This window comes from Pezoporus flaviventris, unplaced genomic scaffold (genome assembly GCF_033815535.1).
Source record: "Pezoporus flaviventris isolate CSIRO_AGI_PZ_B2104156 unplaced genomic scaffold, CSIRO_AGI_Pfla_v1 ptg000045l, whole genome shotgun sequence".
Classification (NCBI taxonomy): domain Eukaryota; kingdom Metazoa; phylum Chordata; class Aves; order Psittaciformes; family Psittacidae; genus Pezoporus; species Pezoporus flaviventris.
The window spans coordinates 10,914,801-10,939,036 of record NW_026892593.1 but is presented as its reverse complement, the minus strand read 5'-3'; the positions used below and the strand labels follow the sequence as shown (position 1 = coordinate 10,939,036).

Here is a 24,236-nt window from a genome sequence, read left to right as displayed (position 1 = left end):
TATCAGCACACAGATGCTGGACTTTTAATTCACTATTTTCAATAGATCTATGAACAAAATAATCCTTATACATATTATCTGTCCTCCACAGGCAGATACTTAAATGCTGGAATTTTCAAGTTCCTCCTAAGGGTTTTCTAAATAAGCCATTACAAGTAAATGCTTCTGCTCATTTAGAAATTTATTTCTTGTCCTCTAAAATATTGTGCATCTCGGTTCTAGTTTAAGAACAATCTGGCCTGACTTCCGCATAACTGCCATTTCTCTTTCAGCCAGAAAGTTGCAGAAATGTATCCCCTTCATGGTACACAGTATGAGTTTCCTGATCTTAATAAGAGCATAGAAGACATTGGGGAAGAAGCTGACCTAGTGTATGAACTTCTACAACAGAAAATACATCTGCATCGAAGTTTTCATTACTTGAGCCTGAAAGGTAAGGCAGCCAGCAATTAATTGATATAGGGGGGACATTTTCCATGAAATTTCGGAATGTTTTCTCACCATCAAACCATACAACATTCCAAAGATCCCTAGATTTTAGCTTCTTATGGTAGTGCAAAAATGGAAATACTAACATTTTCTACTGGCTTTCCAAACTCCCTTTTATCTTAAAATACCATGATAGATGGCATCTAGCATTCAAATATATATGCTAGGGTCACATTGGTCAGATGTCTTATGAATCCCAGTGTTTATGTCAGGATTTAAAAGCAACTGAGTTTCACAGTATAGACTCATAGATCACACACTAGGAACAGCAAAGGATTTTTTCCCCGCTTCTGACTCCTCTTGCTCTTAGCAATACTTAAAGAATGTTGTACAGCAATAGTTTGTTTAATTAAAGTAGAGAGTCATAGCACAAATTCTTAGTGTTCCCATGGGAAAATACATGGCTTTACATGGTAAGGAACTAGCTCTCCATCATCAAAAAATGTGAAGTCAGAACTGAGTTCCTTGGCATTTTTAAAAGAATTACACCGTCTGTGCTTGAGCCAAGTACAGTCTCCATCAGCTGCTAATAGCAGTAATGACAATGTCACAAACTGGTTTCTGAGGAAAGATGGGGATCTCAAACAGGTGCCAGATCATCCACAATGGCAGGAGACTGTCAGTAGCATACTCTCTAGAGAAATGGTTGCTGAGATATGAACCCCCAGAAGATTAGGTGTGCACTGCACAAGACAGAAGCTACAGGCTTGTGTCTCCCATTTACAGTTCTTCTGTGTTTCATTCAGACAAGAAAAAAATTGGCCTGGACAAGATTGAAAAGAAGGAAAAGTCAACAGAATACAAGGGAAAGGAAGAGGGGAAAAGAGGGATTAATTAAAATTTAGGGCTCCCCTGCCCTGTTGTACTTAGCAGCGCCCTCAGGGCCAGCTCTTTGGACAGTCAGCACAGCTCTCCCAGGCTCCACTTCCCAATTCAACTGACTCTTGTGCAGATTCTGAGAAAGACAGGAAGGCAAAGAAACAATAAATCCCAGGGAGGTCAGTGGATGCACAGCTGAAGCATCTGTGGTGCTCTCTGGTCGTGTTGCAAACCCGCTTCATCTTTTGCCCTCAGGAGATGGATAAACAGCCCTATAAAAAGCACTTGGGAGTGTGGGGAGGGGAAGACCTTGGATTTAAGCTGAATTTCTGGTGAGGCCCATAAATATTCATTGGTCCTGCTACTAAGCATTTAACAGCGCAGAAATAACATTTCCCTCAAGAAAACCAGCTTCTCTGATATCCAGGAGAAAGCCTGGCTCCCTCACCCTATCTTCATTTCAGGACCAGCAGCACATCCTAAGCAGGGCTCTTTCCTCTCTATTTTCTGCTGGGGTAGAGCAGGATATGGCCACATACACCACCTGGGGCACATCTGGCACTTGCGCTCTAGACACATGTAGGGAACGGGCTCCTACCTACTTCTCTTTGCAGAGAATCAGGACTCAGAGTCTTCCTTTTAGGCATACATTCAGCTGACTGACCTGGAAATGTCAATAGCTAATGATGAATTAAAATCACTGGAAAAAACAAGACACAAGTGATCTTAAAAGAATGCTTGCAGTTTATGAAAGCTCATGAAATTACGGCTTCCCAGCTTTGGTCCCTGACTTTGAAGCTACGGTGGTATGGTAATGCACTGAGTACAACTTCCTAGGTTGTAAATCAAGCCTGTGCTACGAGGTGGTGTTTAATGTAAAAGAACTTGAGAACTCTACAGCTCCGTAACAATCCAAGCGTGAAAAATGCATTTGGGACACTTAATGGAGAGCTGAACTACTGTAAAATATTCCTGTGATGGAATTGTTGCACAGAAGAGAGTCTCTGGCTTAGATATGGAGTCACAGCAGCCTCTTGCCAGGTATTTTGGATTAGAAGCTAACTTTAAAGTGTACCTTGTTTCCAAGAGTCACAAGATGAAATAAATAGCCCTAGTTCCATATAACTAAACATTGTTCAGCTTCAACTAAACAAGGCCAAGGACTTTAGAGTCTGATTCAGAGCATGCAGGACTTGACGAGTGCCTTGTTATTGACTTCAACTAGTAACTGATTCAGTTACCGACACAAAGGACGTTAATCAGTGACTTCTAACGCTTTTTCACTGCCCACACATCAGTTCTGGCTCACTGCACGTACTTCTGCCCAGGGATCTGGGGACAACTTTGTGTTCTCTGGAGATCTGTGAAGCCTCAACAGCAGTAACTTTAAATTATGTGTTTTGCAAAAGGTCTGAGTGCTTTCCTTAGGCCATTAATCTGCAAAAATATAATATTCTCCAACCCTTCTGAGTCTGTTTAAGGGAAAGCTTACACTAAGCAAACAAGACTCTTGCTGGAAAGAATTTTTTGTCTGGCCTACAAGTTTATCATGGAAATGTTGATTTTTTTAATGCATCAACCTTGAAATTGGATTTTCTGGAGCCAAAGAAAACTCATAAATTCCTATTTCTATTATAAATTTTGGCCTCAGTTTATAGACCATTTAATTTTTGGGTGCCATGCTGAACAGGCCGGACAAATGCTTTTCTGACTCATAATCAGAGACCTGATCATTTCATAGGTTTTTCAAGTGGCAGAAACAGTTCACATGCCTAAACTTCAAAACAGCATAAATGACAGGAACTTTATCAAATCAACAACAAGCACCAATGGATGAATGCAGATTATGTTATTAATGCAGTAGCAGTTTATGTTATTAATGGGATTCCCTTTATACTTTTTTATCTTTGTATCTTTCATTCTCACACACTGTGGACCCTGAAGAATTACACGGGATCCACTGTATTTTCATCTATTTTGGCAGGTTTTGTGAGTATCAATAACTATTCCTGTTTAGCAACTGGCTAAGCACTAAAAAGCTTGACTGAGGAAATGACAGCTTGTGTCCCTCCTTGCTGTCCCAAACCAAACACCAGGGGCAACAAACTTAACCATCAGTCACTCAAGCAAGTACATTCATTAAATGCAACCTATTTCTATTGCTACAGAGGCCATCAGCAACATTAAGAAACACTTTGAAGTATCATTGCTGGCAGAACAGAAGACCAGTGAGACAGCCCCTATTGTAAGATACTCAGAATATACCAGGAACTGTGTGCTTACTATGTTGGGCCATCAGGCCTTGAAAGCAAGCAATGTGCTGGAACAATTGAAGATGATCAAGAGCCCTGATGTCCAAAACTTAAATGAAAAGGTAGGTGTTGTAAATTTTGATTGGAGACCAAACAAAACTCTCTTTTTTGATGCTGTTGGTAGGTTTTATTTTAAAAGGGTGCTTACATGCCTTTTTAAATCTGGAAAACGACACTTCCCTGGCACAACATGCAGTCAGGTCAGAAACAGCTGCACTTCTCAGCTGTAGTTACTACCAACTTTCTGGAAGCCATTGCTCCCAAGGCAGACCCAGCTCAAGGAACTCTTTAAGAACTCTCTAGTCTCAAGAGGACATCAATGTAAATTCAGAAAGATTAACCCCAGCCTCCTTCATCAGTAACTTAAACTAAGCAGGGCAACTTTGCCTTGGAGCGGATGCCCTGGAGTGCTCACATATCCTTTGCATCACCATGGAACAGGAAGGGATTTGTATTCTGCGGGGCAGCAATGAGTACCTGATAGCACCTTCAGCCAGGCCTGACAGGCCTGGAAGAGATCATCCATCTAGGTCTTTAGTCTTAAGATCTGTGTTAAACTATATAAAGGGCTAGACATAGTACTATGTTGTGTGAGAGGTGGTGTGCTTTGGAACAGGCCATTGACACATAGGCTGGATGTGGCCAAAGGAAGAGTTTCAATGCTTTTGCCATAGAGGAGCAAAGCAAGGGTCTCAGTGCAACACATGGAGCCCAACAAATGGCTCCAGCAAGCTATGGGCTGCCATTGTATTCTTCAAGTCAGGTGAGCGGAACCTCTAACTGTCAGTGGCACCATCTTTGCAGAGACCAGACCACTGCCTCTTTGGAAAAATCCCTTCCTATGTTCAGTGTTCATATAATGTCAAACATTTTCTTTCCTCCAGGAGCATACGTCAGGCCCTCAGAGGAGACCTGACATAAGCATCTTCCTTTCTTATTTCAGGTCTGCGGTGTGCCAGGAGACAAGTCCTGTGTCACAGCAGCCTGTGGGGGAGCTTTGTGTCGGGACAGTCATGGACTCAGGCAGTGCGGTGGCCCAAACTGCAGCGGGGCTCTTCCTCTCTCCACTGAAGCCTTCAGGAAAGCTGAGGAGACTGCTGTGCTGCTAAATAACTTGACTACTCAGCTACAGGAACCTGAGAATCAGGTGCTGTATATCAAACCTACATTTGTTCAGTGAAATAGATGGAGGATGAGATTTGGGAGGTCACAAATCTACAAAAACTCACCCTGTCCCAGCATCACAGACCTATCACAGTTCAGTGCCAGTAGTATTAAGCACCAGTCCCACCAAGAGACTATAGCTTTGGCTATGCCTTCCTCTTCCGCAGAGCGTCCAAGATCTTACGGTTCATGGTGCACTGTGTCTATGGAATTCGGTGGTATCAGGCTAGTATTGTCTATATTTTTATAGGGAAAGCTTCAACTGGCACAATTTATCAGTAGCCTCAGTATGGCCCATGCTTATTGCAAGGGGATTACAGCTGTGCATAGGGTTAAGCTCTATTTATACAGCTTCATATTACTCTTATGTTTGCCATTAAATAATTTTTGCAGATAATTTCAAGACAAAGCTTTTCTGCCCCTGGTGATATTTAGAAGGGGATCAAGTAGTCAGCTCTACTGCACGGCAGTAGTGAAAAATAACTCAAGCAAAGTGTGGCTGATGCAACATGGGCCAAGGAAACAAAATAGACAAATCCCAAAACACCAGTAAAGACAGTTTGTTCTTATTAACAATCACAGCCAATGCCTGTCGAAGTTACAAGCACACACATTTCCCAACAGAAATGTCATTCTGCTGTAGCTTTGTCCTGTCCCTGAAGGGTGCCTGGACATCCATTTCCTCTTCTTAAAATGTACCCATTCTGCATCACAACTAACTGGTTTGGAAATGATCAGTCAGGGCACATGCCTGGGACCCCAGGACACAAAAGGGCAGCAGCAAAAGGCATCTACTGAGGTGGTGAGCACCAGGCTGCCAGGACATTTTCCTTGGTGCTCCCCAGCCTCAGGCAGCTCTGTGATAATATCAGTGAAATATTTTGAGATGTTTCGGAACTAAAAACGTCACCATTTTTCATGTTGCATGGGGAAACAGCGAACCTCTTCCCTCCACAGACTGCAGAGAGGCAGTGCCTGTGCATTTCCTTAAGGCAAAGCATAGTCCCCAGCAAAGCAAAATAATGATGGAATTCAATGGTTAATCTAAAGCTGTCATTTAAGTTATCAACAATACTAATTTAATGGTAAAATGTAACTTTTAAAGACAAGCCTTAAACTCTACCTTCCTTATTTGTGTCCTCTTAAGTTGTATTTTTAACAGCAAGTTCAATGTGAAAAGGCAAATGGAATTGCATGCCTTTTCTGTGCTGAATCCAATCACTAATATACTGCAGTACTACAACAAAAGATAACAGCACCTTCTTTTAGAAACAGAAGGAGCTGTGATTTAGCAGAAAATAATGAAGAGAAAATAATGTTTGATTTAGGCTTTTCCTGAGACCAGATGAAGGCCATTTTGTAGCAACTTCTGGAGTCCTCCAAAGGAGACTCCTACTATTTTTCAAAGTCACATCAAGTGATTCCAGCTAAGGCCTAGATCAAAATAACCTTTGTGCCAGAGCTCAACATGCCAAGCAATGATAGATAACCTGCAGAAAATGGCTCTGCTATTTCTAATAACATTTCCAGGTTGAAAGCATTAGAAAAATGGCAGAATACAGCAAGTTGAAAGGCTCACAATTTAATGCACAACTGGAGAAGACTAAGAATCAAATTGAAGTGGATGGAGAGATCGCTAAGGAGTTCATCCGAAAAGTGAAAGACTTCTTGTTAGGTAAATATACAGAGTTCTTTCTGACTCATTTTTAATATATATTCCCATATAATATAGCATAGTAGATGGCCAGAAAATTATCTAACTGCATATACAGAAAATTTGTCTACCTCCTGATCTGTGCTTTCTTCTTCAATCCCCTTTTTTCTAGTGCCTTTTTCTACCAGGTGACAGTACACTGTTATCATTTCCCAACAGATCTGTTACATTCTGATTGTCATCTTTTATTAATGCACTTCATTTGAAACATCAAGTAATTCCCTCAGCTCTTGGTTTGTCTGAATAAAGGACTACTTAAATAATTTCATACAATATATCAAGACCAGGCACGTCCAATGCATCCTCAAATTGTTATTCCACCCCCTTCTTCCAGGCCCATAAATAGAGGCTCTCCATAGGGAGCGTGGGAATTAGGACACATACCACTCCATCGTCTCCATAAAGGTGTAGCTCAAGGAATCAAAGGATTCTGGTAGAACTTCACAGCTTTCATAAAGAATAACCGAATAACCATACATGCACTAAAACTTTTTCCACCCTCATGACTGCAGAAAACTGCTGTAAGAAACAGACCCTTAGATTTTTTTTTTACCAGATGCACATCAAAAGAGTTCAAATGTGGTGGGATTCTTTTAATCTCTTAAAAGAATCATCTCATAAATTTCTAAAGATTCCATGTTGGCAATCCTTTGGCATTCATATCTCTATCTCCATACGGGAGCAAAGGCAGAGGACACAGGACTTTGTTTAGGAATATTTAAGTTATTTTATTGAATTGGAAGAAAAACTCCATTTAAATCCTTAAGATCTCAGATTTTTATTTGACAGCAATTGAAAATTCTACCTTTGGCTCTTCTTTGTTTCTCAGCAGACATACAGCATTTAGGAACAATTACAAAGCATTTTTTAAAATGAATTATTGTTTCGTAAATTGAAGTTTAAGAACAGTAGCAGCTGAGACAAGTGCAGTGACATTAAATCTGCTGAGCTCTACATTGACATGAATGGTAACTTTAATATATTTCTACAGAAAATAGCTCTCAGGAATGCACTACTGATTGCACAGTAAATGCCTTTAATTCTTGGTGAGTTACTTTGGAACATTAGCACAAACATTTAATATGTTTCAATTGTTTAATCACTGAAGAAGGTCTTGTCTATAAAGTGAAATGAGCAAAAACCAGATGCAGTGATGAGATGTCACAAGGCATTGACTACTCTAACTGCATGTGCCTGTGCCTCTTCGTAAAGAACTAGGAAAAGCTCTTTATAAGGGGAGTTGTCAAAATACATTCTTTCTACTGTAAATTCCCATCCTATCCACGTCCGACCCAAGTTCCCTCTGTAGCTTAGCCCTTCTCATTAACCACGGAAGGAACCACTTTCTCAATATTGTGGTGACTCCAAGGAAGGGATTACACCCACTGGCCGGCTTGGAAAGCTCCATTCACACCCCAGTCTCTCCAGCTCCTCTTTGATCTGAGGGCCAAGGGAAAATGGGCTCTGACACATCTAGCTGTGTTGTGCACTGATTTAAAACCTTCTACAGGCTCAGTTCTACATAAAAAAAAATTAATAACACAGTTCAAAGTGGGTTCAAATCCTCATTTTAGCCAGTTCTGACAACACTAACAGCAGTACCTGGAAGCATAATATTAAATTACAAAATGTTGGAGATAATTCTCTTCCCCCCTTGCTGTGCCTGTCAGCTTTATTCTCCCACATAACTAAAAGGGTAGGCAGCCATAATGATCATTTACATTCCACTGGGAGGAAAGAGCTGTTTCAGGATACCCTCAGCTTCATTTCTATTGCAGATGAGAGTGTGCCTCCAGAAGATATCGAGAAGGTGGCAAATTACGTTCTGCAAATAAACCTTCCCCTGACTCCACAAGAGCTCACGGGCATGCTTGGCATTATGGACCACTGTGAGAAGTACAAGCTGGATGCACTTAAGAGAAACAGAAAATGGGAGGAAGCTCAGATGCTGCTGAGGGAGGCACAAGAAGCTGAGTGAGTAGGGTATTCTCATACTGATGCGCCAAGTCCAGCAGGGTGGCACTGTGCCTGTAGGGGTGCTCCATACGCTAGGCAGCATCCCAGTAACACTGGAGTGAATGTTCAGATGACAGCAGATTTCAGCTTGCCATTTGCAGCAGGAACAAGCCACTGACCACTGGGCTGAAGCAGCCAACATGCTGCAAGGAGGCAGCTCCCGCCAGCTCCTGGCTCCTCTGCCTGCTGAGTCAAAGAGCCCATAGCAGCTACATACTTTCACATTGGACCTAGTGAAGCATTACATCTGGTTCACTGGGAGGTTTAAATATGGGTGAGAAAGAACTAAAAAGAATTGAGGAGGGAGAAAACATGTTTACCTGTGAGTCTTCTTTACTAGCAAAGCAGTGCACCACCAGGCAGCCTGCAGCATCCAGCCTCACCTTCAATACAGCAGCTCACATGCTATCACACAAAGTCCCCTACCAAGGTTTTGCTTTCTCAACTTAAGAACCACAATTTTAATGGTTGTTGTTGGACTTGAGGGAACATTTCTGCATGCAAGCATGGGTGCATTTGAAACATGTTTTTGCTTTGCTCTCCACGCCACAATACTACACATGCTTCTATCCTTCCATTTCAGCAAAGCAGCTAATGCTCTTCTGCCTGTGGATGAAATTAATAATAAACTTAAAAATGTTGTGAAATCCCAAAGACACTCCAAAAATACCATCATAAAGTTAAATGAAGAGATACAAGGCATCAGAACACAGATCTCACAGGTATCTTCTGTAAAACTTTTATTTACTACATACATTATAGAAAAAGATACTTAATCTCAAATTTTCCTTAATGTAAACTTAAATAAAACCAGAATGTGGCGCAAATCTGACACAGTTTCCATAATGCTTAAAGGTTTCTTCTTCTTAATCAGTTGACATTAATCTCCCTCATTACTACACTCTCCAATCTGGCTGGATGTTGCATAAGAAACCACAATTACTCTGTTTTAGGCTGAGAACCAAGTGAATAAGACAAATGACAAACTAAATGACTTGTCAGCAAAACAGTCTGAAATGGAAGATGAAATTGCAACACTGCAGGCAAAAATGCTGATGAACAAGAATCAAGCTACAAAGGCAAGAGCAGGGGCAGAAGCAGCACACAAGCGAGCCCAGAACATTGATAATGTAAGCCCTTCTGTCATGCGTTAAGGGAAAAAAAGGTTCCTTTCATGTTTAATAGTACTTTTGCTTCAGAAGTGCCATTGTGTTACCCCCCTCTCCTCAAAACTGTTACGTTTTTCTTATGCCATGCAGTGTAAAATGTAACAGGTAAGAGTAATTTATTTTTTTATCTTAAGGCTTCTAGCATATAACACTTCTGTTTGCTTGAATGAAAACATACATATTTCTCTGGCTACTCTGTGACATTCTTCCTTGCACAGTGTATAAGACTTAGTCACCATGGGCACCAGTAAACACAACAGAACAAATCACAAAACCAGATATTAAAATATGCTAGTGATGTAAGCAGCCTGGCCATTCATCCCATGCCATTCTCCTTCAGAGGAAATTGCTCTGGGAGTTACTTGGAATTTTTGGTAGGCTGGGTGCTCTCAATTTTTGAGGATGTGCTAAAATTGCAAGAAGAACCAGGTACCCACAGTGCAAGCCTGGAGCATGACCAAGCTTCCAGGTTAAAAAAAACTTAGTCAAAATCTAAACTGCAGTCTCAACAGCACCTAAATCAGCAGGGAATGGATTATCCAGTAAATATTCCTACAGACAGTGTTCCTACAGATAACTTGCCTCCTGGCAAAATTAAATTTACAGAAAAGCCCTATTAAAAGAAGTAAAAATAGCATAACCTTTAAAAAGTTTAAACCATATTTTCTTACATCCTCCCCTCCCTTTTAGATTGCTCCACTGACTATTTTTTTTAATTGATTTCTATGAGGCTTTGTAAAGCATTGTTCCATGTACACTCATCATGGATGTTTTATTTAAGAGAATGAGGGATTTAAAGTTTGGTTCAAAGATGATATACAAAGAAAGTATGTACCCTCCAGTACTCCAGATTAATTGTGAGATGCTTTTAAACCAAGTAACATCATTTTGCTACAGGAGTTTGCTGACATTAAAAGAAAGTACAGCATTCTTCAAGAAAAGCTGAAAGCCCAAGGACCTCCAAAAGCAACACTAGAAAAAGTGAAGCAGCTGAAAGAAGAAGCAGAGAAACTGGCTGAGGAGACTGAGAAGAAAATTAAAAGAATAACAGGTGGTGTTATTGCTTCAATAGCGAGAGGTGAAAATTGTGACAGCCATGAATTCAGCTGAAGCCCTTGCCCACAGACACTGACAGACCAGGATCACCTGAAACAGGGTTTAATACCGTTTAACTAGTGAGAATCCCTGCTTGAAGCTACTCAATCAGTTTAAAAGTAGTTGAATTGAGTTGGCTTATGTACTTTTCTAACATAAATTCGTAGCTATACGCTCAGGGACTTGCAGTGATTTGATTCAGTCAGTTTAAAAACAGGACAAGTGCAAAGTCTGCTAAAACTTTGCTCCAGATTTAGCTGGAAGCCTTGATTTATGTGCTTGCTTTGGGCATTTGGACCTTAAATCTTTACTATGCATTCTATTTTTTTCTTACCCAAGTGATGTCTTGTGTTGTGGAGCTGCAGGATAGCTGTTTTCCACCAGTCCCTACTTCAGTCAGTTCTCTGAGCAACAGCAGAACTAACCAGATACAAATACTGGCTTTTGGAGACTGAAGCTGACATGCCCTGGGGCTGCAGGGCTGTGGCTGAGAGGGGTCACGGGCAGTGGAGACTCTGGCTGCTGTGGCCAGACTGGCACCAGTTCTCACACAATCTCTTGTGTGGGTTTAGAGGGTCACCAAAAACGAAGAGCACATCTCATTTAATTGCACACAGGGACCCTAATTCTGCTTGCAGTGAAGGTCTGGGCATCCCCACTAGGAATCATTTGGCTTAGGATCTTGCCAGGCTCAATGTCCAAAAATACTATGTAACAACAGCAAAACTGAAGCATTTGCTCCATCCCAGGAGCAAATTCTTCAGGATAGGATCTGAATAAATATTTTGAGAATATACCTTGATGAAAAGCATTAAGAGTATCCCAGTTACTCCGAAGGCCCCGATGACAAGTGGGTTGGAAACAGGCAGTGAAAAATCTGGTTTTGACTCACTACCAGTATGTTTACATTGGTGTAGCTTCACAGGGACCAGCAGAAAACATTCCTGTAAATGAGGAAGACCTAGCCTCATTATGCCCAAATTATCCAGGCTTTACACACATCAGTGGGCACACTGTTCTTCTAAGTGTTTCCACTTAAACCAACTCCTTTAAGAGCTCCATGTCCTGCCCTATCCCAGCTGACAGACAAAAGCACATGCTGAGAAATTAATTTATTTAAGGCTGTCACATTTTTCTTGCTATGCAGAAGCCAGATTTTTCCTTCTAGTTGCATATATAACATTCCCCATTTGAAATGGGCATATTACCTCTTAAACTCCTGGGAAAAGAAATGCTGTTAATCTATGCGTTTTACTTACACAACATACATAAGGATCATTGCATGTCTCTTCCAGATTTGGAGAAGAAGCTTCAGGATCTGAATCAAACCAAACAAGACAAGGCAGAGCAATTGAGACAACTAGAGGAACAAGTGATAGCCATTAAAAATGAAATCACGGAGCAGGAAAGCAAGTATGCAACATGCAAAAGTTAGGGTCTGAACAGACCATCAGGTAAAATATAACTGAAGTCTCTGTGCTTACCACCTCCTGAGCTTCCTGGCACAGAGGGCTGTCCTCCCTAAATAAATCTGAAGGTTCCTACTGTATTTTGGCAGTGAATAATGTAATTTTCTTTTGGGTATTTTTTGTCCAGCTGAGTTTATATGAAAATAGGAAATACCTTTTAATAAACCATCTGATTAAGTAATCAGGATGTAATCTTTAAGGGAGCTTTGTAATGCATCCCCATACACAGCCTAGAGCTTCTTGCTGTAGGGGGTTGGAAATGCAAAATGAGTATTTTGCAGAGAGTAACTGCCTCAAAGACAGACTCCCAAAACCTTGTGTGTTCTGCTGAACCCTCACAATAACCTGTGGCTGTGCCACAGCCCTGCATGGGTCTGCACAGACCAGGATGTGGTGATGCAGATGAAGGGCTGCAGGCTTCGGTAGCCATCTCTGCTGACAACTGTCAGTGTCCTCAGGGTACTGTCACTCCTCCCCATCCCCATCTCTTCTCTGAGACGGAGCAGGGGGAGCACTAGGAATCACTGACCATGTGGGGGTCCCCCTATGCTCGCTGAAAATGCACACATAGCTCCATGCATACTAAACCATCAGAGATGGACAACAGGGAGACAATACCCGCGTGCCCACTGGATGGCAGCGCACTGATGTTTAATGCTGAAACCTTCAAAATCATTGCCAATGCCCCTCCTGCAATACCTATTTTTATTATGCTTCTAAGGGGTTTCCCACATTTTAGTTAATGCAACTAACAGTTATAAAATGACTCTACCTCTTTGGTTTAAGCAGTGAGTCTAAAGGCCCCATGGATGTTGAAAAGCAGTTTCTCCAGCTCTTCTCCCACATGCAGCATCTCACAGAATTCAGAGTTAACTCAGTAGTTTCTTATAGCCATTAAGAACATAGAAATTGTCCTAAATTTTCAATTCCTTTTTTTATACATATAAAGAAGGAGAATGGGGCTAAGCAATTGCTACAGAAGTGCTAGAGTTTTAAAAAGGCTGGCTGAAGGGAGTTATGCCTTGATTCTAAAATCCCACCATTGGTATACATATTTCTGCAGGATGCTGAACAGACTGACAATGTCTCTTCCTCAGTTAAAACCAGTTGTGTCATTCCTGGCTGGATTGTCCCACAGCAAGCATCACAGGAGCAGCCCAGCACTGCTTCAGAGCTCGGGTGCAGCCCAGAGCACATCCGTAAAACAAGGAATGCTCTGCAGGAATACAAGGCTCTTATAATTTACCCATCCTCCTGTCAGCAGCACCCATAAAGCAATCCTGATTGATCTGAGGGAGATAAATCATCCACAGTTATCACTCTGTGTTTAGAAGAGCTAAAGTAGCATTTGTATGCAGTGGAGACTTGCATGGGAATTGCTGGCATGGATAAGATTTCAGAGATACTCCTTTAACTCAAACCAGCTGTGCTCCAGGGCAGTGTGCAACACACATTACTCATCTAATAGCTTCTACTGTGAAAATGATGGAATCAAATTATAACTTCGATATAATCCAACAAAGACACCTGAATGCAGTATGCACATAATTTCCATTTTATTTTTTATCTGATTTTTAGCACTTTAAAAACTCACCTGTGAGGTGTGAGGCTTCTTTATAAGTCCCTAGGCTGTAATCAGATGAATGTATTTAGATTGACTTTGCCATAATGAAATTGAGCATTTCTGTTTTACTCAGAGCACACAACTCACCAAGCTGCTCACAAATGGGTCTGCAGGTAATGAAGGTTTCAATGCACTGCACCTGAAACAGGCAACCTGAAGTGTTTAGAAAAATTCCCAACAGCATTCACAGCTTTAACAATCCGAATTCACAAGCAGAAAGTTGAAAGAGAATGTCCTCCTAAAATCACTGTTGGCTGTGAGAGTTGCCATATGGCTTTCGACAAGCTGCAAGGATGCAAAGTCTGTAAACAGTTAAACAGGCCTGGAGGGGAGATGTATCCATGTGGGAAAACAGAGATCACTGGATAAAAACAGAAACAGGAAGAAGAAAGTCAGCATGGAGTCTAAGCTCCCCTGCCTTCTTCCAAGCATGCTCAGACACACAAAGGGAGCAGACCAGAAGCTACAGAACACCAAATCCATCCTGTGACAGCTTCTGACACTTACAGCTGTGTAGCATTCCCCACTGAAAGTGACACAAAAGCTTTTAAAGTGGTTTTGCAAAGCTAATTTGTGGGAAAATGCTGCATCTGGATTGAAAATACCTATTTTTAGTTACCCCCACTCTTCTTCTTATGGGCAGAATGGTTTCAGAAAACTTTCTTGACAAAAAATACTGAATTCAGTATCTTGCTGTAGAGCATTTTGAATTCAATGACATTAATCAATATAAAAACAACAATCAAATTTACATATCATCCAAGATAAATTTAATCAAAAGTTACTTCATTAGCTCTCTTTGTTAGGCATTCAACCTCTGCACTGTTACAAAAAAATGGGTGATGAAGTGGGTCTCACTGAGGTTAAATTCTGAAATTTGGCTCTTTGAGAAGACTCCAAATGCAGCACAAAGACACCCAGGACTGTAAAGCTGCTTCACCAACCACAAGGATAGGACACGACACAAAACTGAATTTTTATCATTTGAAAAATCAAATTAGAATCATGGACTGGTTTGGGTTGGAAGGGACCTTAAAGCTCATCCAGTTCCAACCCCCTGCCATGGACAGGGACACCTTCCACTAGCCCAGGTTGCTCAAAGCCCCATCCAACCTGGCCTTGAACACTGCCAGGGATGGGGCAGCCACAGCTTCTCTGGGCAACCTGTGCCAGGGCCTCACCACCCTCACAGGGAAGAATTTCTTCCTAATGTCTAAATCTCCCCTCCGTCAGCTTAAAGCCATCCCACTGATCACTATTGCTCATGAGCACTGCAGAGAGGGATGGACACAAACAAGTTCACTGGATCTAATGACCCACACAGCGAATACTGGTAGTTTCAGCTGCCTCTGAAACATGACCTCGGTTATGGGTGACAGTGGCCATTCCGGTCCATGGCTGCAACTCCAAGTCAATCCCTGATGCCACACAGCAGGGTCACCCCTAGGCTGGAATGCAGTGTGTTCCATTTGCAGCAAGGCACAAAAGGAGCCTAGTCACAGGGCAAGGAGCTCCGGAGGGCAACATTAGCCCACTTCAGGTTTAGGGAAGAATGGGACTTCTATACAGCTATGAAGCACAAAAAAGATGAGAAAACTGATAAAAATTGAAAAAAATATGGGACAGAAAAAAATCCAATGGCAATGGAACACTGTCCTTGCACAGTCACACATGGAGCGATGCCACTGCCTGTCTGCCATGGCCTGGAGGAGTTCCTAACCGCTGCAAACAGTTTCTGTCAGTGGGACGAAAAAGTTTGTTGTGCTGAAGCTTAAAAACAAAGCTGTGCTGTGATTTACATGACAGGATTGTGAAGCTGAATTAGTTTTGTGAATTTAGAAAACCACATTGCAGAAGAGGTTTAGAATTACAATACCTGCCATGTCAACTTAAAATGGTTTAATGGTTTAATTTCCTGGATATCTTTAATGAAACAGCCCCACTAGTTCTTCAATTAAGAGTCCTGAGTTATGTTTCAGAACTGGTGTTTAACCTTTAGGGCAAGTCACTTGGTATCTCTCTGTTTCTGCTTATCCATCTGTAAAATGAGAACTAACATATTTACCTACCTCGGCAGGGTTTGCTGGACGGACAGACGGCAGTGTGTTTCCACTGCACTGCAAATAGCGAGGGCAAAGTGTTCTTTAGGGACACTGGTACCTGGTAAAGATTTACACGAGTTTAAGTGTTGCACGTGCACAGGCAAAACTCCAGTGTATAAACCCAGGGATGCGTCGCAGCCTGCATCCAGCTACAGCCATGATCTTCCAACACATCCATCCTTCTTACCCACTCCTTGATGTTTATTTACCAGTAAACCTTTCCCCTGGTGCCAAAGAGACTCTGCCACCAACCGATGAAGCCATCATGTCTCTGGCACAGCCCAGGGAACTGAAGTGGGTTCAGCTCCAGCAGAGCCATTAACCCCTTGCAGCCACCCCAGCACCCCTGGGAAGGCAGTAGCACTGCATGCTCCCTGACAATGAGAAACAGCTTGGAAGAGCCTAACCCTGGCTCAACGGCCCTGCCAGGGACAGACCCAGCCACGTATGGGCCAGGAATGGCAATAGGAGCCACCTCTGTTGGCACCACATCACCAGGAGATTCAGGGCCACTGAACACCACAAACAACAGTTGCCAACCCTCTGGCCCTTTGCTCGGTTCTGGGCCTTGCCACATGGGTATGCTTGCTCCATCCATCCATCCATCCATCCACCCACCCATCCCTCTTTCCCTCTCTCCCTCCCGGATGCCCAGCCCCACCAGCAGTAGTCAGGATTGGGTCAAACCCCCCATTTCCGCAGTTTCCCCACAGACAGAGAGGGGTCACCCCGCCGGTGATATTCCTCCACCCCGCTGATTGCTGTACCCTGCCCAGAGCCCGCTCCCAAACCCGGGAAGCAGCGAGGAGGGCACGATCTGTAACAGTGGTGGCGCGCAGGAGTTCCCCTGCTCGCCCCTCGGAGCTCCCCAGTGCAGCAGGGCGGGCGACCCTCTCCCCCAGCCTGCCCCAGCGGCTGGGCTACCTTTCCTCGACGGCAGCAGTTTACCCGCTCCCTCCGGCGGGCCCGGCGCTGCGGCGGGGCGGGGGGCCGGGGCGGGCGGGGCCGCGGGGGGCGGAGGAGGAGGAGGGCCGGGGGGCGCCGGCGGTGCGAAGCCGCTCCCCGGGAACCTTGGGGAGCTGCAGCGCCTGCGTGCAGGAGCAGCAGCGTTCGGCGGTAGCGTGGAAGCCCGGTCCCGCCGCGTCCCGTCCCGTCGGTGCCTGCCGCCTTGCCATGGGCCGCCTCCTCCTGTACCTCTGCTGCTGCCTCGGTAACTCCCGCTCCGCTCCCGCCGCCGTCGGGGCACGGCGGGCTGGGCGAGCCACTGCAGCGCCCGCCGGGGCGGCTCGGGCTCCCTGCCTGACCGCGCTCCCGCTTCTCTTTCTCACCCCTCTCTTCTCTCCGCGGGCGCGCAGCGCTGTGGTCCGCGGCCGCGCAGGAGCCCGAGTACAGCTACGGCTGCGCCGAGGGCAGCTGCTACCCCGCCACCGGCGACCTGCTCATCGGCCGCGCCGCCCGCCTGTCCGCCTCCTCCACCTGCGGCCTCCGCCAGCCCGAGCCCTACTGCATCGTCAGCCACCTCCAGGTGAGCCCGGGGGGAACCGCGCTCCGGGGCACTGCGCTCGGCTGCGGGGCTGGAGCGGGGCGAGCACCGTGCACGTGAGGAGCCCTGCGCCTCGCCAAAGCAGCCCGGGTCCAGAGACCCCCTCGCGGCTTTCGACTTCTGCCTCCCGTCCCTTATCGAGGTTAAAGAGGAGGAATGTGCCGCGGGAAGTTCAATTAGTTTATTTCCAGAGTTGCTCGGAGCCGTCTAGACGGCTTCCTGATTGAGAGTGGTCTGTAGGACCCGGGTAATGTTTTGGCCGCTATTACTGTAATGTAATTACATTTCTAAGGTTTCCAAGCGAAGGGATGAAAATAAGCTTGCCTTGCACATCTGGTGGAAAACACTGAACTCGTTACTCTTTGAGCCAGCAGCAGCTCACCAGACTTAAAAAATTTCAGAGACAGAAGGGATTCTGGAAAGAATAAAGTATCAGTTATAAGTGGAACTCTGTTGGGCTGAAAGCAAGGGATAATCTCCGGCCGAATTTACTGTGGAGACAATAGGGCCGGATTCTGGCACTTGGAAGGAAAACCACGGGAAGCAGGAGGAGTGCTGCCTGAGGGGCTGTAGCACTTGGCTCATTTGTACCCTGAAGTTACCAAATTCCCCACCCCGCCTTCCCCTTCAGGTTTACTGTTCTGCTCTGTCTAGCAGAGTTAGTGCTTGGTTTGACCTAAGTTTCTCTGGGACATTTTCGGGCTATGTCAGGATTAACTTTAACAACATGAGCACCTCTGGTAGAGCAAAATAACAAAGGTGCTTTGTTCTGTTTTCTGAATTGCCGAAGTGCTGTAGTAAAAAGCATCACTTCAGACCTTCCCTCCTGACCTCACAGCCCCAGTTCAGCATTTGGGATGTCCCTGGTTACTTATGCATAGTAAGGTGGTATTGAAATCGCAGGAAGGTGCCAGGTATCCTCTTAATAACACGGAGCTTGGGCAGGATGAGTGCTTTGCAGGGTTGGGCTTTCTAGGATTGCGTTTTAGTGGGAGAAGCAGCAAGTCGTGGCATGAGGCAGGGGCTGTGGTGCTGGTAGAGAGGGGCCTGGAGGGGGGAGAAGGGGACATCTTTCCCAGGACCCTGCTCTTGTCATGCTCTCTGCTGGAGGAGTCTTTGGGAGCTAATGGGGGGTGAAGCATGGGGCTTGGGAGGAGGTGGAATTGGTGAAGTGGGAGTCCTGTATGGCGCAGACCTGCCAGCCCTCACATTCTTGGCTGATAAAGCGCCGCCGCATTTGTCTCCATAAACCCGCTGGAGGAATGATGCCTGTGTAGCTTCTGATAGTGATGAGCTGCTGGTGTGTGGGGGCTCCCTCACTGCAGTGTGATGTGCTCCTCTGCCAAACCATGAGGTGGTTTGGGCAGCAGCCCTCCCTTCTGGTTCGGTTTGCAACTTGCCTTGGAAAGTGGTGGGTTTAGGCACCAGTACAATGCTAAACCAGCATTGTTCGTAGTAACAGTCATGACAGGGTTTTGTCCTCCTGGGAAAGGTGCATCCAGCTTTCCCAAGCAGCACTTGCCAGATTTGCACCCAACTGTTTTTCTGTGGGCACACCTGGTAATGCGTGCAAACTGAGTTTGTGTGCATAGCTTGAGTGTTTCAGTGGCAGGTGGAGATGCAAGGTTTAGGTAGGAGCTTGAGAAGCAGGATTCAGGGTAAAATCAACGCTGTGCTGGAAAGACCCAGTCACTAAATCACTGAGGCTCACTGGAGGTATCCCTACTGCCGAGAGTTTACATTTCCAAGCTAGCTCCCAAAAGCCAACGTTATTGCACACAAGCTGTTGAAGATGCAGTTTTGCACGTGTGTTTGTATAGAAGCAACTCAGCAATTTTCTGTAGATGTTGCGTTTGGTTCTGACTTCAGCTGGAGAATCTCTTGAGGTAGAAGAGATTTTCTGAAACTGCAATTTTGATAGAAAAATACTTCTCCTAAAAATGAAGTTTGTGGAATTCTGGGCATATTTTCCATTTGGCAATTTTCATTAATTCATAAAGGTAAATATACTTACCGTTTCAACAAAAATCCCCTTTGATGACTCCTGCAGGCAAAATGAGTGGAATGTGATATGGACGGAAAACACTCTTATCTGCAGGAAACAACTATTGCCCCACGGATAAAATCAGTAATGCTGGTTATTTTGTTGTTTCAGGAGGACAAAAAATGTTTCATATGTGACTCCGAGGATCCCTTCCACGATACTCTCAATCCTGACAGTCATCGTATCGAAAACGTTGTCACCACATTCGCTCCCAATCGCCTGAAGCTCTGGTGGCAGTCAGAAAATGGTATGGAGGGGGGAGCTGTTTCCAGGGCTGGAAGCTGCTTCCCCTCCTTTTGTTTAAGGGTACCTGCAGGTTTGTTGTTATCTCTGGCCTGCTGATTACTGCCCTGGGAAGGATCATGCTGTTCCAGGAGGACTGAGTAAAACTGGCTGCTTTTGTGTGCCCTGGAGCAGTCCTTAATCCATAATGAAGCCCCCTCCGCAGCCCCATCATCCCTCTGGGAGTGTTGGAATGAGCCCGCTGTGCAGGGATTCCTAAAGAGAACAGTTTCCCGCACTGGCTCCAGATCTCCCTCGTGCTTGGGCAGTGGGAGCGGAGCAGCCTTCCAGGAGAAATATCCCATGGCGGCGCTGCCAAGGGAGCACCACAGGGCTTCCCTGGCGCTGAGCTGGACAAGGGTGTGGAGGGAAGGAGGAGGTTTGGTACTGCCGTCCTGCCCACAGACCTCCCTTTTCCCCTCCTACCCTGGCAGAGCAAAGCCGGGGGTATCTCTCACCCAGCAAACAGCCTCTCTCCCGGCTCCCTGAATTCTGTGTCCATACGCCAGACAATAAAATGAACACCAGAAACAAGCCAGCTAGTTAGAACAAAACCCAACATATTGCGTGTTCGTTTGGTGGCTTTGTTTTAAATCCTTCCTCTGCCCTTTTTACTTTTATGGTTATGCTTTGGCATGCCTTCATACACAAAACAAGGCACTGAGGTTTCTCAAACAGCAGTCCTACCCTGAAGCCTTAAAGCCTGCTGGACGGGATGGGATTTCTGCAAATGCATTGGCAGAAGCTGTCTTGCTGTATATGAAAAGAAATGGCAATATTTGTAACATTTCTGCAGGCCAGTAAAGAAAGGTTTTCACTAACTCATTTTTAACCATTGCTGGATGAGCCTCTTGTTTCCAGCAGCTCTCTTCTAGCGTTCCAGATAATTCATGTTTTTTGCAACAGGCTTGGCAGCATCCACACAAAAAAGTTCTTAGCTCATAAGGTCATGAAAATGTCCTTCAACAATAAAAAACAAATGATTCTTTCTGTCCATGTTTTCTTCTATTCAGGCATGGAGCAGAAGGAAGCATTGCTGCACGCTCCTCATAATGTTACAGCTGGTCAAAAATTGAAGCGCTTTGTGGGTTTATTATTTTCATTTCTTACCCTTTCTCCTCTCTGTGTATCTTGATTTATCTTTTTTTTAATTTCTGCATAATGAGCATCCAGCTGTTTTGAGAGGCCTTTTCACATGACAAAATAATGTTTGTAACTGTTTTTCTTCCTTTCTGCATACAGTCCTTGACTGTAGGTAGTCACACAGCAGAGGCTGGAAAACCTTTTGCTTCTCACCAGTTTCCTAGCTCTCATGATTGCAAAGTAGGGCCATAGTACTTGCTTTAGGAGTATTTCCAAACCAGGTTGTAAAAGAACTCTTCCTGCATCTGGATGGGCAGGAGAGTCCAGAGCAAGTGAAGAAAGGGGGAAAACAGCTCCCAGCAGCTGTTGGTGATATTTAGAGTGTTAGGGCTGCAGAAGCTCAAGCCTCTGCTGGTGCCAGGTGGACTGCAGTGTATGAGGATAGTCTGGGGTCACCACACAGATCCATGCTCAGCATCCCCAGTTGAAACAGCCCCTGGGTGCTTTGGTGGCTGGATCTAGCCCACAGCAGTCCCCATCCTTACCCTCCATCTAGTGATGTTAGCCATGTTACACAGCCTGAAATAATGGCAATGCAGGCTCATGCTTTGAGTGTAGCAGATGATGCATAAAGATTCCATGTGCAATACTCTTCAGCAGGTCCTTGGTATCCCCCCCATACCTCAGTAACACACTAACCCTTTTTGACAACAGAGCCAAGTGGCAAAAAAAGGGTCTCTGCGCCAGTGGAGCAAAGAGCTTTGGCAGAATCTAGAGGTGGAGGCTGGAGGGTGTCCTTGTATGCTGCATGGCTTCTTTTCTCTGCCCCTGCAGGTCTGGAAAACGTGACAATCCAACTGAACCTGGAGGCCGAGTTTCACTTCACTCATCTCATTATGACCTTCAAGGTAAGGCAGCCACAGCTTACCCTGAACCCTAAGACACAAGGAAATGAGAGGTCTTGTAGTCCTTCACATCTATTTGATATTGGGGCTTTGGGCTTTGGGCTGGTTTGCCTAATGTTTTTAGAGCTCCCAACCATTAGCTCCTGCTGGTGTTGCACAGGAAGGCTGAGTTGTGACTTGTGGCTTGCGTTGTGTTTGAACCCCAGTAAGATGAAGAAGGAGTTATACTGAAGCTGAGCTTTGTGTTGGTGTCTCTCTCTGGTGGTTGTGTTCTAGAAGATCATTAGCTAAATCATATAGAAGTGAGGATTTTTTTTCTTCTTAAAAAAAAAAAAAAAACAAAACAAAAATTGGCCATGGTATCATTTTTCATTTGGCAAATGGAAAGGTCTTCAGGAAGAAGAAACATCTGTACACAAAGTGTCTTTGTTTCTTTACAAACAGATGTCTTGGAATGGCAGATTATGTCCTGTATATCCTAAATCTCAGAAAGGCAACTACTAGTGGCAACCTTCAGCTGAGGTTTCAGAGGCTGCACTTCCTGCAGGGCTAAATCCCTGCTCTTCGCATGTAGACAAATTAATCTCTTCATTCTTACCTATCAGCTTTCTTTGAGAGCTGGTTCTTTCCTTTGGCATCAACTTGAGTTTCTGCCCTTGCCTCAGGGTGGTGTCTGAGGTGGAAGGTGGTCCTTTCTGATGGACCCCAGCAGCGAAGGGCCCCTGAGAGACCCCTGACCTGATGCAGGTGCTGTGGCCATTGTGCCACTGGGCTTGGTCTGCTGTTGGGAGGAAGACTGCAGGAAAAAGGTCGTTGTAATGAGGGTTTGTTGACTGTGTGATAGACACTTGAGCTGCCTTACCTCTCTCTCAGTTGCTACATTTTCTGTTGGGTGAGATGCCCATTTGTAAGTTGGGTGATATTTTCAATCAGGAAGCAGAAAGAAAACTTCTTTCCAGCTGTGAACTGAAATGCTTTTGTGTTTGGCTCTCTGAGGGCCTCCTCTAAATACATAAAACTAATGAAGAGACTTTGCATTTCTTGATAAGTGCAAGCCAGGTGTTACATTAATATCTGCTCTGTGAAAAGCAGTGCAGAAGTTGAAACATGAGATTTTTAGGTCAGAGAGATTAAGAGTATTTTTTAAATCTCATTAGCTCGTTGTTCAGCAGTTGAATACATGTAGGTAAGGACAGTGGTCTGTGTGAATCGAATGCAGCCAGCTGGACTCTAGGCAAGGCCAGCTGGAGGAGGGTCTCTGGGGACTGGGGGAGTCAAATGCAGCAGAGTGGATGAAGCTGAACCTCTCAATATTCTTTAAAGAAAAAGGTTTTCTTAATGCAGCACAGAGGAAGGCTGGCATGAATGGCAGAGATGGGTGCAACAGGCAGTGTGGTCAGACAAAGAGAGGTGAGCAATCTGAAGGCTTCTCTGAGCAGCAGAGATAACTGCTCAGCAAGAGCTTCTGGGCGTCAGCTGGAGGGGGAAGCACTCGAAGTGGCTTCCTGGTCGCCAGGGCAGAAGAGGAGGCCCATTAGGTCCTTTGCAGATCAGGCAAGGAAGAAGGCTATGTTGCTTTCCAAAAGCAGTGGAAAAAGTCCTTTTGAATCCCTAAAGCCCCGGTTTTGAGAAGGATTTGGAATCAAAAAGCTTACAAGTTTGCTTATTTATTGTAAGCATGTTTAAGTGTTTGGCCACTGAGTGCCGTCTTTTTGAAGATGGTTAGTCTGTGTTTTGATGTGTTATTTCAAAGATCTGCCCCTGAGCAGAAAGTGGGATATCAGCAGAAAACCATTTCCAGTATTTCCAGATACTGGAAATAGTCAGTGCAGGGAGAGAGACTAAAATCCAAGCATGTGGATTGCTCATGCTTAAAAACACATGTAAATGCAAGTAATAATCAAATAAAAACTCTTTTGGTTTTCTTTCTGTTAGACATTCCGTCCTGCTGCAATGTTGATAGAAAGATCATCTGATTTTGGAAAAACGTGGCAAGTATATAGGTATTTTGCATATGACTGTGAGAGCTCATTTCCTGGGATTTCAACTGGACCCATGAAGAAAGTGGATGATATCATTTGTGATTCCCGATACTCTGACATTGAACCTTCAACGGAGGGAGAGGTCAGAGAGTTGGGGTTCTTTTTTCCCTACTACAATTATTATGTAGACTTTTTCCATACAAATTTAGATTCCGTTATTTTTAAAGCTGCATCTTTCATTTTACCATTTTTCCTCCAGGTAATATATCGTGTTTTAGATCCTGCTTTTCGAATTGAAGATCCATACAGTCCAAGGATTCAAAGTATGTATGCAGTTGCCTTCCAGACTCATTTGAAAGCATTTCTGTACTTAAACCACAAATAAAGCCATGTATTAACCCCAGTAACAGTTTTGAAATCATGT

At 44.4% G+C, this 24,236-nt stretch overlaps 2 protein-coding genes and 1 long non-coding RNA gene across 5 annotated transcripts in view; 2 read left to right on the top strand and 1 right to left on the bottom strand.

Annotated features, from left to right (window-relative positions):
• The window catches only part of LAMB4 (laminin subunit beta 4), a 45,829-nt gene extending 32,219 nt beyond the window's left edge, over positions 1-13,610 (top strand). For 2 of the 3 annotated variants that reach the window (XM_061467444.1, XM_061467442.1), the window contains 9 exons: positions 273-433; positions 3,477-3,682; positions 4,564-4,767; positions 6,315-6,459; positions 8,277-8,472; positions 9,098-9,236; positions 9,468-9,644; positions 10,581-10,734; positions 12,074-12,431. In XM_061467444.1, the coding sequence (XP_061323428.1) occupies positions 273-433; positions 3,477-3,682; positions 4,564-4,767; positions 6,315-6,459; positions 8,277-8,472; positions 9,098-9,236; positions 9,468-9,644; positions 10,581-10,734; positions 12,074-12,213 (1,522 nt within the window). In that variant the 3' untranslated portion in view covers positions 12,214-12,431. Of the gene's footprint in view, positions 1-272; positions 434-3,476; positions 3,683-4,563; positions 4,768-6,314; positions 6,460-8,276; positions 8,473-9,097; positions 9,237-9,467; positions 9,645-10,580; positions 10,735-12,073; positions 12,432-13,310 lie in introns of those variants that run through there. The other variant, XM_061467443.1, reaches the window with a different exon arrangement.
• On the bottom strand, positions 10,435-12,095 carry LOC133276549 (uncharacterized). Its single transcript, XR_009745910.1, has 2 exons — positions 12,038-12,095; positions 10,435-10,829 (listed from the first exon to the last, which is right to left on the bottom strand). It is a non-coding gene; the product is annotated as an uncharacterized LOC133276549 (long non-coding RNA).
• Positions 13,611-17,008: 3,398 nt separating the features above from the next.
• The window catches only part of LAMB1 (laminin subunit beta 1), a 44,175-nt gene continuing 36,947 nt past the window's right edge, over positions 17,009-24,236 (top strand). The window contains exons 1-6 of the mRNA XM_061467445.1: positions 17,009-17,183; positions 17,329-17,498; positions 19,672-19,807; positions 21,760-21,833; positions 23,766-23,954; positions 24,072-24,135. Coding sequence (XP_061323429.1) covers positions 17,147-17,183; positions 17,329-17,498; positions 19,672-19,807; positions 21,760-21,833; positions 23,766-23,954; positions 24,072-24,135 — 670 coding nt within the window. The 5' untranslated portion in view covers positions 17,009-17,146. The remainder of the gene's footprint in view (positions 17,184-17,328; positions 17,499-19,671; positions 19,808-21,759; positions 21,834-23,765; positions 23,955-24,071; positions 24,136-24,236) is intronic.